General features: G+C 51.4%; 1 protein-coding gene across 2 annotated transcripts in view; it reads left to right on the forward strand.

Annotated features, from left to right (window-relative positions):
• The window catches only part of LOC119442729 (uncharacterized), a 106,245-nt gene that overhangs the window by 78,759 nt on the left and 9,390 nt on the right, over positions 1-18,096 (forward strand). Inside the window, exons 6-11 of one of the 2 annotated variants that reach the window (XM_037707719.2) lie at positions 5,952-6,116; positions 6,729-6,878; positions 11,159-11,462; positions 13,182-13,538; positions 14,032-14,223; positions 15,279-15,561. In XM_037707719.2, the coding sequence (XP_037563647.1) occupies positions 5,952-6,116; positions 6,729-6,878; positions 11,159-11,462; positions 13,182-13,538; positions 14,032-14,223; positions 15,279-15,561 (1,451 nt within the window). The remainder of the gene's footprint in view (positions 1-5,951; positions 6,117-6,728; positions 6,879-11,158; positions 11,463-13,181; positions 13,539-14,031; positions 14,224-15,278; positions 15,562-18,096) is intronic. The other variant, XM_049662343.1, reaches the window with a different exon arrangement.

Consider the following 18,096-nt stretch of genomic DNA (forward strand, 5'->3'; position numbering starts at 1 on the left):
TCGCGTTGCAGATCACTGGTGCATCCTCCGTTGGAAGCTGTGCGGGAATCAGTTTTTGATAGCGTTTCGTTCCGTGGTGACCTTTCACGTATATATGGACGGCCGAGGACGCTGCGTACCGGTATACGCCGAGCTCGTGCGTTAAATGTTACATTCAATATTGCATAAATACTTTTGAATGTAACTGTTGTCTGCGTCAATTTCATGAACCAGAATTTACTACATATACTCTGATCTGAGCGCATTACGTCGGGAGCTCGTATTCGTTTAGTAAATTAGCCGTAAGCTGAATTTCTTTTTGGAATTGACAACGTCTGCGATGTAGAAATAAAATAAGCAGGCCCCCAAGCGCCTGCCGCTGTCATACGTTGCAGCGTGTCTTCGCGGGAAATTTCGTGGAGGGGCGGATGGACGTAACAGCGCTGCAGCTCCAGCATCATTGGCAATGTGAGTGCTGGCAGAGCCGCCCGTGAGGCAGATCAAGAATGTGAAAGCACCTCGATTCCCATTGTCGAGAACGGATGCAGCGCAGCGCCTACGCAGTCTTGCCCGTATTATGACTTTAGCAAAATGGAATATACCGGAGCTCGCCAACCAGCCTCTATATGCCATGGACCCACGTATGAAATCACGACCTCTACCTGGTTTTACGCGACAGGATGAAATGTTTAACTGTGCCGGCTGCGACTAGGAGTTTCTTTCACCTACGTTTCTTCATTCCTAATTGGAATGGCGGACAGTGCCAATAGCAACACATTTGGCGCAGAAGAAACGATGAAACATCTCCTGTTTGACTGCCTATACATACGAAGCTGAAAGGATTGCCCCTTCGGATAGCTTTGGGGCACTTAGTTGACAGACCTTTAACAAAGGAGAAGATCTCGTGCGTCTGCGACATATAAATCCACAAAAGCGCCTGCTGCGATTCTTGAAATTCACCGGCCTCTGTGAACGCTTGTGATTAACTCAACGTTGAACGCTTAATTGTATGGGAACAGTGCACAGTGTGAATTTTGTGGGGGTTCATCCGGGAGTCCAAAGGGTCCCCACACCTTTTCCCTTCCTTCTCATCTTTCAGTCTTCTTTCCCAGTGTAGGGTAGCCTACCGGGTTCAATCTGGTTAACCTCCCTGTCTTTCCCTTAATAAATTCCTCTCTCGCTCTTCCCCTCTCTAATAAGCGCTGGCCGGGCACCGTGGAATTTTACGAACACACCTTGCTGCACTTGTCAGATTTTGACTTGACTGGCAACGAACCTGTGTAGTTTCAGAAATTCCTACACGGACGCGAAACTTTCAACGACGCTCGTAATCAGGGTTAACTCGGCAAAAAACTTTTTCCAAAGTAATCATCCCATTTCAATGCATGCCGCGAAGACCGCCATGCAACAACGCCGAAAGGACAGCATGTATAGGGACGTTCTGCTAAATCTCGCGCGTATAATTCGCGCGTCGCTGTGCGCCGTGAAGGGCGGCGATGCGACTTCTTCGCAGATAAACCCCATGGGCAGAGCCTGCCAAGTCTGACGAGCGCAACTGCTGGAGTTACATAATTACATTAGTGACCAGGCGGCAATTGCACGCGCAACCTCTCGTTGTACGGTATACTGCTAGGCTTGTACGATGCCGCCCCCAGTTCGTCGCAGCAGTGCGGGAAAAGTGAGGATAGGAGGGCCGTGCTCTCTGCTCTACGTGTAGCCCCCCCCCCCCCCCCCCCTCCCTTTTTTTTTTTTCCCCAGCCTTCGTTCCGCGTAGGAAACTCCGGAAGATGATCTGCGCGGTGGCGCGTTCGTCGACCGGTATGCATATGCCATCTCCGCACGCTGCCACGTCGAGCCATGCCTGCGGGCTCGCGAAGCGCGCTGCAAAGCGTCTCACTTCAGCGCGCGGGCGCGCTCGCGTGATTGCGTACATATAGTAAGTAGTACGCGCGCACCCATCGCGCGGTCTCTTCCTCTACCGTCGTTTGTTTTAGCCCGCAATTTAATTAACGCTAACGTGCGTGCGTGCGTGCGCGCGCACGCGCACGAGCCCGCGGCCTCCGGGCTTGAAACCGGAGCGATCGTATCTGCAGAGGCCGTATATGGCGAATCCGCTGCGTGGGGCGCGCGTTTCTGGTTCCGGCGACAGCCTGCCTGCCTGCTTTCCCGGCTTTGTTTTCGGGAGGAGCCATTATCTTCAACATCCGCTTCCCCCTCCCTCTTTCCTCTACGTCCACCGTCTCTTCCCGCGTTTTTTGGCTTTCTTTTCTTCTTTTACTTTCCCCGCGTTCGCGCACAGCGTTACGCCTAGATCGTCGAACGGGCTGAGTCATACAGCTCCGGTGGCCTTTCCTCTCTCTCCCTCTCTCTCAGCCGCCCCGGGGCCCCAGCCACCGTGCATCGTTGCTGGTATAGCGTGCGCGCGGCCGTGTGCTTGAACGCCTCGCGGTATCCGAAGCATCGCTCGTCGCGGGTTCTTTATCGTATACGAAACTCTACGATGGGTTCACGTCCGTTCTTCGCCCCTCTCGACGATCTCGGTGTAGGGAAGACGTTGAGCGATGGCTCGATCGCGCGTCGCCGCATTGGAGGAGAATGCCGCTGCTCGGGACGTCAAATACGTCGCTTTATTTTGCCGTATAGCATTCGCCATTTTTCTTTCTCCCGGTGTTGCCTTTTCTCGTTATTGTTTTTTATCCGCTTCGCGCAACGGCGGGTTTGGCTTCCGATGCGTCTCGAACGGAGCAGAATGTTTCGCAATACGGCGCAGCCAAGCTGAAATGAATGAACGGAACGGTGCAGCAACATTACGCTCAAGATACCGTAAGAGTGCGTCGAGTGCTATGTGCGGTGTACATGCACCTACACAAACATCAACAACTAAAAAAAAAACAGTAAACAAAAGAAACAGATGAAAGCGCTCATAAGTAATCTATGCGAATAAGGCCAACATGCGAGCTGTGACAGGGCTTCCAGTTTTGTGCTACTAGCTGAAGATGCTATGAGACAACAGTATTGATTAGACAGCAAGCGAGGGTAGTTGATTTCCGCAGTTTAGATTAAAAGAAAGAAGTGAAGTTGGTCAGGTCGTTTAGAGGCATGTAACGAGTAATCGGTTAGTTCACCGAACAGATGCCAAGGAAAAGGAAAATACGGCCGATTGCGGCCGAAAAGTGAGAGTTGTGCAATTAGGAAATTAGCAGGCACAGCATGAAGTCTGCTGACACAGCACAAAAGTAGCGGAGATCTCTGGGATTAGTCCTTTGTCCTGTAGTCGACTTGAATTGGCTGGTGATAGCGATGACGACAATGAAGGTGGCGAAAAAGAATGCAACTTTCAGACGGGAAGTAGGGACAACTATAAGGCGTTTGACACATATACACAAATTATTTACTCAACGGAAGAATTGAATTTTTTTTTCTCTTCGCTCGTCTTCACTGTACACTGGGGGACCATCCCAACATGCAAGGTGTTACTTGTCACACTTTGAGCTTAATTGGTCGCAGACGAAGCAAACTATAACAACCACACTAGCTATCCTTTGCCTTCCGCGTCCACGAATTTCCAACCGGCATGAATAAGTAACGTTGACACAACCTGCACATAGCCTGGATACAACCCTTGTTCAAGGTCCCAAGAGGCTCCGCGCAGACGCTCCCTGGCCGAAAGACACGTGCATTAAGTAGACATATGCGTAATGCGACAGCCGGAATACACGCTAATTGATGGTCGTCCGACTTGGGAAGGGACAACCGCGGTAGCAACGCTTGTTGTGCTCCTCCCGTAAATATTTAATAAAGCTGCTCCCCTCGAAACCAACATATCAATGGTGCTCAAATTTAAATATATATTGTATTCTATTTTGTCCAGTGGTGGCGTATAACGGTGGTGCTTCTTGAATCTCTGTCTCCTCCTCGATGAATCGGGGAGAGGAAAATGAGAGACGATCCTAATCCTTGACTTGGGTGTCTGCTAGTGGCACTCGCACCGCGGCGTTGGTGTATCCTGGTGTAGGGGCGGGAAACCGAACTCGGAGGTGCGAGCGAACGGAACTGGCGGGAAACCGCCCCGCACAGAGGAGAGGGCAAGGGAGCGAAGGAGCAGGTGTGCGCCGGGAGTAATGTAGCTCTAATTAGCTTGTTTTTATTTTAATTAGTAATAAGCGGGTACCCCTGGTTTAGGTGTGGCGTCACTGATGACGTCACTTCTGGTCTTGGAGTTTCACGGGAACCTGTACTGATGTGGGTATCTAAAATGTGCGATTGTGTGCTTTGGTGTGTGACAGTTAGACTTTCCTTAATTATTTCTAATTATTCCTGACAGTTACCTCTTTACTGTACTAAACCTGTGCTCTGATGTCATATGTATCATCAACCAAATGTACATCGAACCATTGAATTCTACCGGTTTTTATTTTTATTATTTTTTATTTCGTCCCCCCTCTGTGACAAACCGGAAGTTGGCCCCTAACCGGAAGTTGCTGCTCAAGAAACAAATAGTGTCACTCGGTGCTCGTGCCACTAAAGAGCGCCTCGGAGCGCGGACGTTACAAGACGCAGGAGAGATCACGTGCTTTCTCAAACGCGTGCCAACGTCCCGCGACACGTTCACTGTGTCTGTCTAGCCGCGTTTACGTAAATGCGACATTAGCGTTTCGCATTCCTTAGCGCCATCGCGGCAATACCATGTACTTGGCAGCGTTTACATGTTTACAGATGCTCTTTAGTCCCAAACAAGACAGGAACTGTTATCGGCGAGTGTGTTTTGCCGATGAGTGGAGGAGAGCACAGCTGTTTCGTTTTATTGTGATAGCAATTATATGGACACTCCAAGCGGATTTCTGCCGTCGCCGTCGCCGTGAGGTTTTGTATAAAGTCCAAGGTCGATAAAACCGTCGCGGCGCGCCGTATGCTTGATGTGCGAGTGAAAGCGCGCGAGGGACGCACGCTTTCACGGAGAGCGAACGCACGGCGGAGAGCAAACGCGACGTCTCCGTCGCGCAAAAGGCCGTGGGGGGATGGAAGTGAGGGAGGGGTGGCGCCGTTGTGCTCTGGAACCAACTGCGCATTTAGCGACCCGGCCCAAGGGGATCTGGCGATTAAATCTCGCGCGCGAAATGAGGAAAGTGGAAAGGCAGCCCGGGAGGGAGGGGGTGCGGTTTCTACTCTGCCTACAACTGCGTACTTGTACTTTGCACTGTTGCGAGCGGTCGCGCGCACCGTATCTTGAAAGTGATCTCTACACGGCTCTGACCTCTGTATGCACAGTGCTTTCGCCGCTCAGTTTCCGTTGAAGCGATAGACCGCACGAGCCTTCGCTCGCTGCTGCTGTCGCGCTTGCTCACGCCAGCGTTTTGACAGCGGTTGTCTGCGGTCATCGAGTGTGATCCGTTCATGTTTGCTTGTGCGCGCTGACACCATGCTTGTAAATTCAGTTAGTAAGCGAATGTGTCCAAGTTTATACAGCCGATGTAGCTACTATCCTTACTACCTATAGCGCTCTACTAATTTGCTATCGCAATTGATGCATCGCCTTTCAGGCGAAACCGCAACTTCCTCTCTCCCTGGATTTGATACGCCAGCATTGATTAACATGCACCGCGTGAGTTGACTTTGCCGTCTCGATATATACCCTCTCCTGGTACAATAATGCGATCCGCCTTCCTAGCGCGTTATCGCAGTTTACATGGATGCGATCCGCTAGAAAACGCGGTGTTACAAAGACGCTTGTAAGAGAGAAGGCAAGCGGAGGATAATAACACCGATACATTAGCTGAACGCGCCAAACGCATTGCAAGAGAGCGGAATCAACGCTTCTCTTTGTCTTTTTGGATCAAGAGTTCATGAGAGTATTCGCTATCGAGTGGGTGTAGATTCACTAATAAAGTCTGCAAAAGATTCCATGGTTTCTTTAAGACGATACCGCTCTGTGGCAGCTGAGAATGAACGAGGGTTTCGCACTTTCTCTGCAGACACTGAGCAGTGGGAGCTGACGTGTGGTGAAGGAGGCAACGGTGCCGGCGACCACCCCCCTGCGAGGCACAACCATTCGTGCGTGGTGCACCAGGGCGCCATGTGGGTCTACGGAGGACTCACGGACCTGCAGGAACGGGCCGACTTCTGGACCTACCACTTCGGTATGGAGGCCGTTTTGATCTCGGTGAAATTACGGCGGGTTTTTAATTACATAGTTTCGTATTAAATGCTTGATTCTTGGGGTTACGATTAGTAACCACCGTTTTACACCTGTTTCTCATCGCCCTCCGTTATCTTTTTGTCATAGTCAGCTCAATTTTCTAAGATCGCATTGCTCCTAATTCTTGGCAGCAGTAATGATACCCGGCCAGTGGCTAAGAAGCTGAGCTGCTGATCGAGCTGGAGCTCGTGGGTTCAATCACAGCCGCAGTGGTCGCATTTCGATGGGGGCAAATGTGAAAACGCCCGTGTGCTTAGATTTAAGGGCACGTTAGACAACCCCAAGGGGTCAGGATTCATCGGGAATCCCTCACTAGCCACGGCGTGCCTCATAATCATACCGTGGTTTTGTCACGTAAAACGCCAGAATTTAATTCATTTTAATTTAGTATGTTTAACTCATATTTAGTTTTTTCAAATCTAATCTAAACAGACCAAGCGTTTTCTTTTTGTGTGCTTTGTTGTAACCGTATAAAATATTTGTATCACTTGATCAGCTGATCCTGTGTGGAGCGTGTGTTGAACCCTGGTTCACGTCTAATCTGCGTGTGCAGACACCGGTCGCTGGAGCCGAATACGGCAGCCCAAGGGCGGCCCCGCCGAACTGCACGGGCACGCAGCGGTGCAGGCCCAGGGCTTCATGTACCTCTTCGGTGGAGAGCGGGCGGGCGCTGCCAACAACGACCTCTGGAGGTTCCACTTTGGTACGTGTTACGTGCGCCACGCTCGCAGACAGCAAATATACCAACGCGTGCAAAGTCTTCGCTGTCTGAAGGAGTTAACCGCGTTGCAATATTTTCTGCGTTGTAACTGCAAACGGTCATTTTCTGGTGGCTCTCTAAGAGGTCTTCTCTCACATAGCGACCTAAATCCTGAGCATCCTGACAAAATATACGCCTCTTTTCAAACAAAGCGGGTCAGATTAGAATAATATCGGTACACCGCATCGGGACCTACATGGCTAAATAGAAGGGGGCGAAAGTGGTTGGGCGGGGGTGGGGGTGGAGGGGGTGGACGGTAGGGGGGCTCACTACAGAAACATCGCGTGCGAAGCTACGCTCTTCGTTGATGAGTGTCTTTTTATCGTCGGTACCGTGGCCACACACAGTCCTCGTAACACGTCACTGCGTTGAGTCAATGCTTATCGCGAGACGTCTTCACTCTTGCGAATTCACTCGAAGGCATGCGGGGTCGGCGTTTCTGAATTAGGCGCACTTGCATAGCACTACTTACAGCCTGAGCGGAGCTCCACACGCTCGAGGTGCCTCAATAAGTTCATCTGATCGTGATTAAAACGGTGCCCTGGAAGCGACAGATATGCTGGAAGATCCCGTAGACAAGACCCCGTTAACTCTAAGCTGTAAGAAAACCGGGAAGAAATTCGAGATAAGCGGAGCTTCGAGATAAACTAAATCACGAAAATAGAAGCCCGCTGGACGCGCATAGACCGCGTGGAGCGTTTCCAAAATGGAAGGTCACTGTCGCATGTGTTGGCACCGTATATACACGTCGGCTTACCACTGTCGTTGAAAAGAAAAGTGTACAACCATTGCACTCTACCGGTGCTAACATATGGGGCAGAAACTTGGAGGTTAACAAAGAAGCTCGAGAACAAGTTAAGGACCGCACAAAGAGCGATGGAACGAAATGTTAGGCATAACGTTAAGAGACAGGAAGAGAGAAGTCCCTGTGTGGTATGAATCGCTTAGCGGGCTATTAATATTAATGGGCATATTGCAGTGCGGTGCTCTTTTGGGGCACCATCTGAATGTCGAGCACTGCGTTGGCAGTTTAGCTCGGGGTTTAGCTTTTTGTATTTATGCGTTGATCATGAGAACGAAATTTACAGAAGAATAAAATTGGGTTGGAGTGCATACGGTAGGCATTACCAAATCCTGACTGGAAGCTTACCACTGTCGTTGAAAAGAAAAGTGTACGATCATTGCATTCTATCGGTGCTAACAGATGGGGCAGAAACTTGGAGGTTAACAAAGAAGCTAGAGAACAAGTTAAGGACCGCGAAAAGAGCGATGTAACGAAAAATGTTAGGCGCATCGTTAAGAAACATGAACAGAACGGTGTGGATCAGAGAGCAAACGCGGATAGCCGATATTCTAGTTGACATTAAGAGGAAAAAATGGAGCTGGGCAGGCCATGTAATGCGTATAGGATGGATAACAGGTGGACCATTAGAGTTACAAAATGGATACCAAGAGAAGGGAAGCGCAGTCGAGGACGGCAGGAAAGTAGGTGGTGTGATGAAGTTAGGAAATTTGCAGGCGCAAGTTTGAATCAGCTAGCGCAAGACAGGCGTAATTGGAGATCACAGGGAGAGGCCTTCGTCCTGCAGTGGACATAAATATAGGCTGTTGATGATACACGTCGGCGTCTACGGGCAAACGACGTTACTGGCACTGTTCCAAGTTACGCACCGTGCGTGCGTGGCCGAGACAATTGATCCTAATGCAATATTTGGAGCCAGTCATCTTAGCATAACTGGTTCCAGACATCCAAAAAGCCGACGCTGCTGCTTTCTGCATCGTAATTAATTCCGGACAATTTAACTTCGAAAACCGAAACTGAACTACGACAGAGAGCAACTGTCGCGCTTTTAGCAGAGGCTCCCGAGTGACGCGGCGTTTATATGCCTCACGGTCGCGCTAGCATAAAGCGAGCGTCCTGATCAAGCCGCGATCTCGCTGAAACGTTGTGGGCTCGCATTCTGGCTTCTTTCGGGCGCAGCTCGTGGGCTGATCGCGCCTGCTCAGAAGTGCTGATCATCTTGCTCAAGGTCACGATTAATTGATAAGTTGTGACCACATTGACGCGTAAATGAAAGCGTCCTAAATGAGAGGAAAAAGAAGTCGCAGTTTCACCCGAAAGGCGAAGCATCTATTGCGATAGCAAATTAGTAGACAGCTATACGAAGTAAGGGTAATAGTTTTATCGGCCGCATGCACTTGTAAACATTCGCTTGCTAACTAAATCTACAAGCATGCAGTTACGCTCGCACAAGCAAACATGAACACATCTCACTCGATGACCGTGCACACTCGCTGTCAAAACGCTGGAGTGAGAAAGCTGCCGCGCTTTCTCACTCCATCTGCAGACCTTCGTGCTGCCTCTCGCTTCAACACGAACTAAGCGGCGAGAACATAGCGCACACGAAGCTATCAGCACTCGGCGCACTCTGACCTCATCGCAGATCGCCATCAAGATGGGGCCCGCGCGCGCCATACGCAGCCGCCGCCAGAGTAACCCCCCCCTCCCTCCCTCCTTCCCCCCGGTGCCTTGCGCGCGACGGAAGACGGCGCGCTTCCTCCCCGCTTTCCTCCCTCGCGCGCGCGAGATTGAGCCACCATCGTCGGCTCACCCTCGCAAGCCCTCGCTCGCACGTACAGCATATGGCGCGTGGCGAAGATGTTATCGCCCTTGGACCTTATAAGGAACATCACAGCGACGGTGAGATGTTCTCCTCCCCATCTTTCATTCCCCTCATCCCGCTCCCATGTGTAGGGTAGCAAACCGGTTGTGCTGAACTGGTTAACCTCCCTGCCTTTCCTTCTCCACTCTTTCCTTCACAGCGACGGTGACGACGACGGCAAAAATGCGCCTGGAGTGTCCATATAATTGTTATCGCAATAAAAAAATGGCACAGTTTCGCCCTAAGGGCGAAGCAATGAATGCGATAGCAACACAGCAATGTCATACGAAGTAAGGTGAGCGGCTTTGGTAGCAATATGAATTGTAGTAAACATGAGCTGATTAAGTAAGCAGGTGTGCTGCGGCGTAAGTAGACCGACATGAAGAGAGACTCGATGACCACGAGAAGGCGCGTGTGAAACGGTGGTGTTGATGAGAAGCGCTTCCCGTGGGCAGCGCGTGCGAAGGGACACACCTGTAGTGCTGCACTGCCGATCCGGGCAGCATTGCATGTGTAGCGTGCGTTGGAAAATGTGGCCCGACTATTACTAACTGAATGAACGAACGTTGTGTGAGCGCGCACAAACAAACATGAATAGATCACACTGAATGACTGCAGATAACGACTGTCAAAACGCTGGCAGCGAGCGCATACGCCGCCGCGGGCGAAGGTACGTGCGGTCTATCGCTGCAACGGAAACTGAGCGGCGAATGCACGGCGCATAAAGGTCAGAGCCGTGTGGAGATAAGAGACGGTGCGAACGAGCGAGCGACGAGCGCGGTTGTTGGCAGAGTAGAAGTGCGCCCCCCCCCCCCCCCCCCACCCCACCCTAGCTCCGCGCTCCCTCCGGCGCTGGCTTCCCGCTTCCTTGCTTGCGCGTGGGTGATTGAGTGCGTTCGCTCTCCGTGATAGCGCGCGTCCCCGCACGCTTCCGCTCGGGCATACGGCGCGCGGCGAAGATTTTATCTATAGGGAACCTCACGGCGACGACGACGGCGACGGCAGAAATCCGGTTGAAGTGTCCATATAATTGCTATCGCAATAAAACGATTCCCCACTCACCGCTGCTGTGTGAGGCCACATCAAAGTAACAGTGACCGGTCGAGCAACTGCGCGCGAGCGGTGATAGACATAAAGAGGGAAAGATAGGCGGGGAGCGCGGCCCGGCGCGGGGTATGGCTCGGTTACCGATCTGCCGCCGGTTGAAAAGCGAGTGCAAGCGATCCTTATCCCCGCGAGATTTCAAGGTATCCGAAGTACGGCGCAAAAGCGTTTCGAGATAAGGAGTGAAAAGCACATGGGTTGACACAACGGCCGGGAAAAAATTTCGACTTTACCGATATTTCGAGATATCAGAGTTCGAGTTAACGAGGGTTTATTGTACAAACAAAGCATTATGCTTGGGCGCATTTTTAGCCCGTGTCTCGTTCTGAGCGCGGTTTTTTTCACGGTCGATATTACCTGTGCACGAACCAACCCGCCACTTACACTGCCACACTGAACTTACGAGTGAACCAGCTCGCCGTTTTTCAACATGTTCATCTCGTCATTGGCGCGCAGCGAACGAGACGTGGGAGAAGGTGGCGGTGGAGGGCGTCGTGCCGACGCCCCGGTGCCGTCACGTGGCCCTCGTCAACCCGGGACTGGCCACGTGGGCCGACCGCGTGTCCGCCGCCAAGGAGGACGAGGAAGGCGGCACGGCGCTGCACCAGCACCGGCCGCGCCACGGCCGGGCCGCCTCGCTGCGCTTCAAGGTGCACCCGGTGTCCCGACTATGCAGCAAGAGCACGGGCTCCCAGGACGACGACGAGGACGATGACGCCGGCTGCGCGTACGGCGGCTGCGGCGCCCAGGTCAACCTCAGGTACGGGCTCCTCTCGCCGTCCTTTGCCGCTCCTTTGAGTCCTTTTCCATCCGCTTGTGTGTGTTGATGTACTATAGCTTGCAAATACAGTAGTTAGTTAGTGAGTTAGTTAGTTAGTTAGTTAGTAGTTAGTTAGTTAGTTAGTTAGTTAGTTAGTTAGTTAGTTAGTTAGTTAGTTAGTTAGTTAGTTAGTTAGTTAGTTAGTTAGTTAGTTAGTTAGTTAGTTAGTTAGTTAGTTAGTTAGTTTGCAAAGTGTCTCACAGCCGCAGGCGTGTGCAGTACATCAGCAGCAGCACTGGCGACACATGCTAAATTTGTGGATAGACAAACCTCTTCGCGTTTGAGTCATCGCATGAGTGGTACAAGACGACGTTACCTTATTTACTGCGGCGTGTATCACGTGGTCTTCTGTGATCCTTGGGCTTAAAGGCTGATTTATGCTTCAGCCGCATGCCGCACCACTCGCCTGCCGCACGTGTGCGGTCGTGCTAAAAACTACATATGTTGCACTCTGGTGCACAAATTCTGATTTACACTGCATGTGCGGACACAGTGTAAACAGAAATTTGTCCACAAGTGTTCGACATGTGCAATCTTTCGCACGACCGCACGTGTGCGGCAAGCAGGCGGTGCGGCGTACAGCTCAAGCGTAAATCAGTCTTAACGGTGTGGACCCGAGGAGGGTGGCCTGCGAAAACACATGTCCGAAACGCTTCCCCGTATAACACTGTTCAGCTCTGTGGTTAAAGTTTGGTCACTTGGAATGTGACGTATACAGCACCGATTTTCAAGTCAAGAAAGTGGACATAGCAGCACATTTTGCGGCACCGATTTACTCTAGTCTTCACGCGTTCGGTAGGTATGCATCTGTAGGCAGTTTGATAGAATTGCACGCATCATGACCCGCACGTAATACGGTGTGTATGTTGCATGTCGAGTGCAAGCGACGTGAGTATACTAGTAGCCGTTAAAATTTTGTAACGTACGCGCTAACGGCGCCACCAAAGCCTTAGTTAAACCGAATCAGTGGCACATCAGTTAAGAAACGAACGCATTGGTTCGCGAATTTGGAAATTCCGGCTGTTTTGAACGCACTTGTATTATACAAATATACCAATGATTTGTTGTTTTGCTTGTTTGTACTGAAGAATATCGGCACCAGCACAGCCACCATGCAGAGCGAACACGGTGGACTCGTGGGAGGCGCACGCGCGACCTCAGCTTAGACTGAGCCGTCCAAGCGATCCTTTCTAATGCGCCATCCAAACATTTCGATAAAAATAACCTCTCCGTTTACACTCTGTGCTGCCAGGAAACTTTGTTTGTTTGTTGTTTGTTTGTTTGTTTGTTTGTTTGTTTGTTTGTTTGTTTGTTTGTTTGTTTGTTTGTTTGTTTGTTTGCGTTTTTTGTACTGTTTTCTACTCATCGTGCTTCCAAGAATAATTTCCTGTTATATTCGAAAGAGATTCGAAAGAGTTGGTTGCGAGCTCGCGCTTGTCCTTTCCTCTTTGCTGTGCGGTGTGTTCTTGTGTGCTTCCAGCTTCCAAGTTTGAATCGACCAACCCTGCCGCATTGTGCGTTGTTAATTGCTATAGCCGTATCTTAGACCGCGCAGAAAGGCTCGCGTTGCACCTCCCCGCGACCCTTGCCCCCGTCCCCATGCCCCCGTCGTCACTTTCGCGTGCACTACAGACAGGCGAACACAATCGCGGGGCGCAGGTCCCTGAAGGAGAAACTATCCAGCAGCCGGCTGGTGCGCAGCATCTCCAGCGGCAGCTACTCCGTGGGCAGCGGCTTGCGCCGAGACGAGACCGAGAAGCTGCTTGAAGGAGTGGACCCGGCGTCCGGCGTGCCCACGCCGCAGGCCATCCAGAAGTCCGCGAGCACCGACGCCGTGCTCGAGGCGTCCGACAGCAGCGGGGAGTCCACGCCCCAGCACCAGCGCAAGCGGCAGCTGAGCGTGCGCGTGCGGCCCCTGTCGGAGATACTGCCGCGCAACAGGGACTGCTCGGTGCCCGTGCCTCCGGGAATGCTGAGCCCGCCGCCGCAGGGTGGCAGATCCCGGCGCATCACCAGGTGCGGCCCCGCGTCCCATAGCCTCTCATCCTCACCCCCCCCCCCCCTCACCTGCCTTCCGGTTGGCACACCTAACCGTTGCATAACGTTGTCTGTCGTAGCGATCGTAGCATCACTTCGGTCTGAAAGAACTTCTGGATCGTATTTATAGTGAGCGCACGGGATAACAGACAGTAGAGACACGCCAGGACTTGCATAATGTCTGTCGCAGGTATACAGTGGAAGTAGTTGTGTAAGGCGTGCTTACGATATCTTAACAGGACTGCAGAAGAGAACACCGAGAGAAGAAACAAAACACCGAGCAAACTGCTCCAACCTGCTTACATGTGTACCGCAACGCTTAAGGCTTTCTCTACTTTTCCAGTGACTCCTATGTTTCGCTTTCCCGCAGAATCCCTCTTTCTTCATTGTCTACCTATGTTGATCGTTCTTTCCGCGTCTGCCGATGGCTTTCAAAGCGTGAAGTGCCGCTCCTACGCGTTTCGTGTCTCAGTTCGCAGAGCTTGAACACCTTCAACGTCTCTTCCTCGGCGGTCGCGGCTGCCCCCGCGCGGTCCGGGGCCAGTTGCTGCTGCACGCCCACCGCAACCACCGGAGGGAGCAGCGACCAACAGCACACGCCCTGCGAGAACGCCACCGACCCCCGCGCGGACTTGCTCATCGACCTCGACCAGAGCAACGTCAGGTATATATACGAGAGATTAGAGGGTGTGTGCAATGAGAGCTCGAAGGGGCCCCAAGTTATGTTACGGCCTCAATAGTAGGGCCTGGTTGCGAGTCTTACGAATGTATTCCTTTCTGCGGCCAATTTACATTGCTTTCTTACACTTCACTCGGCTGCATGTTGTTGTATAACTACGTCATTTTAATTCCTGCATGTGTCACTCCACTCGACACTTCACTTCGACTCCAGAAACTGAAGGGCAGCGCCGCCGCTTGACCGATGTGGTCACAGCTCTAGAATAACACTCCTAGGTCATTTTCGAGGCAGAACTTCGTTACTTCATAACTATGCACCCTCAGCATCTACTCTAATGCGCTGAAGTGGGGTTTCCTCACACAACTCCTCGTTGTAAGAATGGCCGAGAAGATTTATTGAAGTGCGGTCTCCTTCACAGTCGATTCACGGTGCCATGTTCCCCTGAGCTTCGAGCGCACCCATTTTGTGATCCCAGGTACAAATATTCCATTGTGCCGGGGCATGAAGGATCGAGCAATACTAATGGTGGGAATCTTCTACAGGAATGCCGATATGTTTCTGTTTATGTTCCTCACGTTCTTAAAAAGTGTCGCCAACTTTCGAATAAGTATTGACACGTGTATACTTGTTTACCTTTCTCGGGTGACCGCGTTTCACCGTCTAACAGGTGTTATCGCTCAGCGCAGGACGCGCCTGCATGTATCGGACGTTTCTCGAATGTTATCGGTGGTTCTATCCGCTCTCTGTTTTATTAGTATTAGATTTATTAGTATTAGGCAGTAGTAATAAAATTCTGGCTGCCACTTTCCCTGTGTCTTCTTTATTTTTCAATTATTCGTTCGCGTTGGGTTGATTCCAGGTTAGCTACAAGTCTTTCATTCTGCACCAAGGAGCGAAGTGTGAAAGCAGCGCATTGAGTTACTATATTTTCATTTTTATATATTTTGGAAGTCATATTCAGTAACCCTAGCAGTGAATAGTGCAGCGCAGCCAATCTTTGATATTCCGCCGCACCCGTTTCCTACTCTTTGTGCGCGTAGGTACCGCGTGGGTGGGCCCCGACGCTCTACCAGCAGCTACACGTGGTTCTCGGACGCCAGCAGCTCCGGGGCTCCGGCCAGCTCGCCCCTGCAGCTGTCGCACAGCGCGTCCCACTGCTCGGGCTACTACTCGTTCGCCGAGGACGACCCCGAGTTACAGCGCGACATTATGAACTTCCTCACGGGTCACGGACCGAGATCGCGGCCCTCGTCGCTCAACGCCGCCACGGCCGCCGCCATCGAGCTGAGCACGTTCAGCGCAGCCGCCCAGCCAGGAATACAGGTCGGTGGCGGCTTCGCGACACCGTGTGTGCGGGGAGAGGCACAGGCCGAACGAATGCACAAGAAGTACCCCGATGGGGATATGTCGCTGAAGTGTCGAAAGGGGATACGCACCTGCAAAGACGACAGAAGTACAAAGCTCTCGATTAAAGCGGTTTTAATGCGTTCGCATTCTTGGGGTACATCACGCATTTTTCGGAGGCTATGTGTATGTTTGTCTCTAACCGTTTTCCCGCTTGCTTGGTTCACTGGGTAGTCCTCGTTCAAATGGGTAGCACACCGGGCTACTGTGCTGAGGGAACACGGTGCGAAACCAATCGTCGGACCAGCATAGGTCACTGAGTATGTCGTAATGTGTACATATGTGCACATTGCCACATACTTCAACGATACTCTTTTATTCCGACATTGATCACTGGGTATGTGCCTTTCTTCAATGAACGTCTTTGATGCCAATCTGGGTAACTATGTATGCGCTACTGGAATGTGCCGCTAACACCTTATGTATCTGGCCGCTGCTCGGCACTATGCTTATGTGTTTGAGTGTAGTTTACGCTCAGTTAGCGCTCATCTCATTCAAGTTAACATGTTGTAGTGCTTATTTTTCCGATGCTGGGCGGAATCGAATCCACGTCGCAAGTGTTCCTCAAGGACAGAAACCCGACGCTTTAGCAGGCTGGGCCACTGAGTATGTGCCACTGTGTGTGCGGCAAGCGAGGACACAATTCTCAGCGTTCGCACGCACCGGCGCGCCACGCTTCTAGTCTCGGAGGCCACTCGCGGATGTCTCGGAAGCGCCACTAGGTGGCGCTGCGTCTCCAGAAAGAAACGCGAGAGAGGAGTCCAGCTGCCGCGTGGCGCGTTTTTCAGCATTCGCAGGCACCGGTGCGCCATGCATTTCGGAGGCTTCGCGGCGGCGCATGGCCTCCATGGGAAGCGCATGGCTTTCGTGGGAAGCGCGAACGAGGAGTCCCGCTGCAGTACACGCCTCGTACATAACTCCTTTCGACGGTGGCAAATACGTTGTGTCGCTATATTGATTCAATGCTAAACGCATTACCGTCGACAGTGATCGGGGGATGGGTTCTGCCGATTCTTTAGACATAAGGAGAAACAGAGATTGATAGCAATGCAGGTCTGTATTTATTTATTTAGTTAGTTAGTTAGTTAGTTAGTTAGTTAGTTAGTTAGTTAGTTAGTTAGTTAGTTAGTTAGTTCCGGGTTTATTGATGCAAAAACGAATGCAGCTGTCTTGCGCTTAAGAAAAAGATGTCGCTGTTTCGCCCGAAAGGCGAAGCATCAATTGCGATAGCAAATTAGTAGAGAGCTATTCGGAGTAGAGATAGTAGTTTTATCGGCTGCATAAACTTGGCCACATTCGCTTACTAATTGAATTAACAAGCGTGGTGTCAGCGCGCACAAGCAAACATGAATAGATCACACTGAATGACCGCAGACAACGACTGTCAAAACGCTGGCAGCAAGCGCAGGCGCCGCAGCGGGCGAAGGTTCGTGCGGTCTATCGCTTCAACGGAAACTGAGCGGCGAATGCACAGCGCATGCAAAGGTCAGAGCCGTGTGGAGATAAGAGACGGTGCGGGCGACTGCCACAAGCGGGCAAAGTACAAGCCCAGTTGTTGGCAGAGTAGAAGCTGACAAGCTGTCCCCCCTCTCTCCCGCGCTGCCTTCCCGCTTTCTTGCTTTCGCGTTGGAAATTGAGTGGCCAGTTCCCCTTGCGCTCGGTTACAAGATACGCATTTGGTGCCTCAGCACAGCGTCGCCCCGCCTCCCTGCCTCCCTCCCATACCCCTACGGCCTTTCGCACGACGGTCGCGTTTGCTTTCCGCCGTGCGTTCGCTCTCCGTGATAGTGCGCGTCCCCCGCGCGCTTTCACTCGCGCATACGGCTCGCGGTGGCGATTTTATCGCCCTTGGACTTTATACGGAACCTCACGCGCGACGCCGACGGCAGAAATCCGGTTGAAGTGTCCATATAATTGCTATCGCAATAAAATAAGTCTCGCTGAGATGCCCGAAGTCCCTTTGTCTATTCTGTACGTCTGTAGTCTTTCAAGTAAGCCTGCATGTTCTATACTATGTAGCAAACGCCTTGAAAGCTGGCTTCTCCACAATAAGGGTTTTCATGCTGGGAAGCCCGCTTTTGTGAATCTTTGTTTTACAGGGACATTCGGTGTTTTTATATATTTTTGTAGGCGTGTAACATAGCCAGGTAAAGTATTTAAGCATGCCTGTAACATAGTCAGTTACTGTGTAAACTGTAAGCGCAGTTATACATTGTTAATAGAAACACGTCAACTATAATGTAACTCGTGTAATATCTATTCTGATCATGTCGCTCTTCTGATTGGACCACTAGGACATCGGGTACCTGAATGCTCTAAGGGAGCCGACGCGTCGTAACGCAAAGTTCGGTACTCTCGACGCTGAATGAATTCTCATCATTACTGCAAGCAGGTTAGTGGTGTGTCAAACAGCGCGCATTGAAGACATGGCGGTAGTACGGAGGTGCTTGTGAA

Source organism: Dermacentor silvarum, chromosome 2, assembly GCF_013339745.2.
Source record: "Dermacentor silvarum isolate Dsil-2018 chromosome 2, BIME_Dsil_1.4, whole genome shotgun sequence".
Lineage (NCBI taxonomy): Eukaryota > Metazoa > Arthropoda > Arachnida > Ixodida > Ixodidae > Dermacentor > Dermacentor silvarum.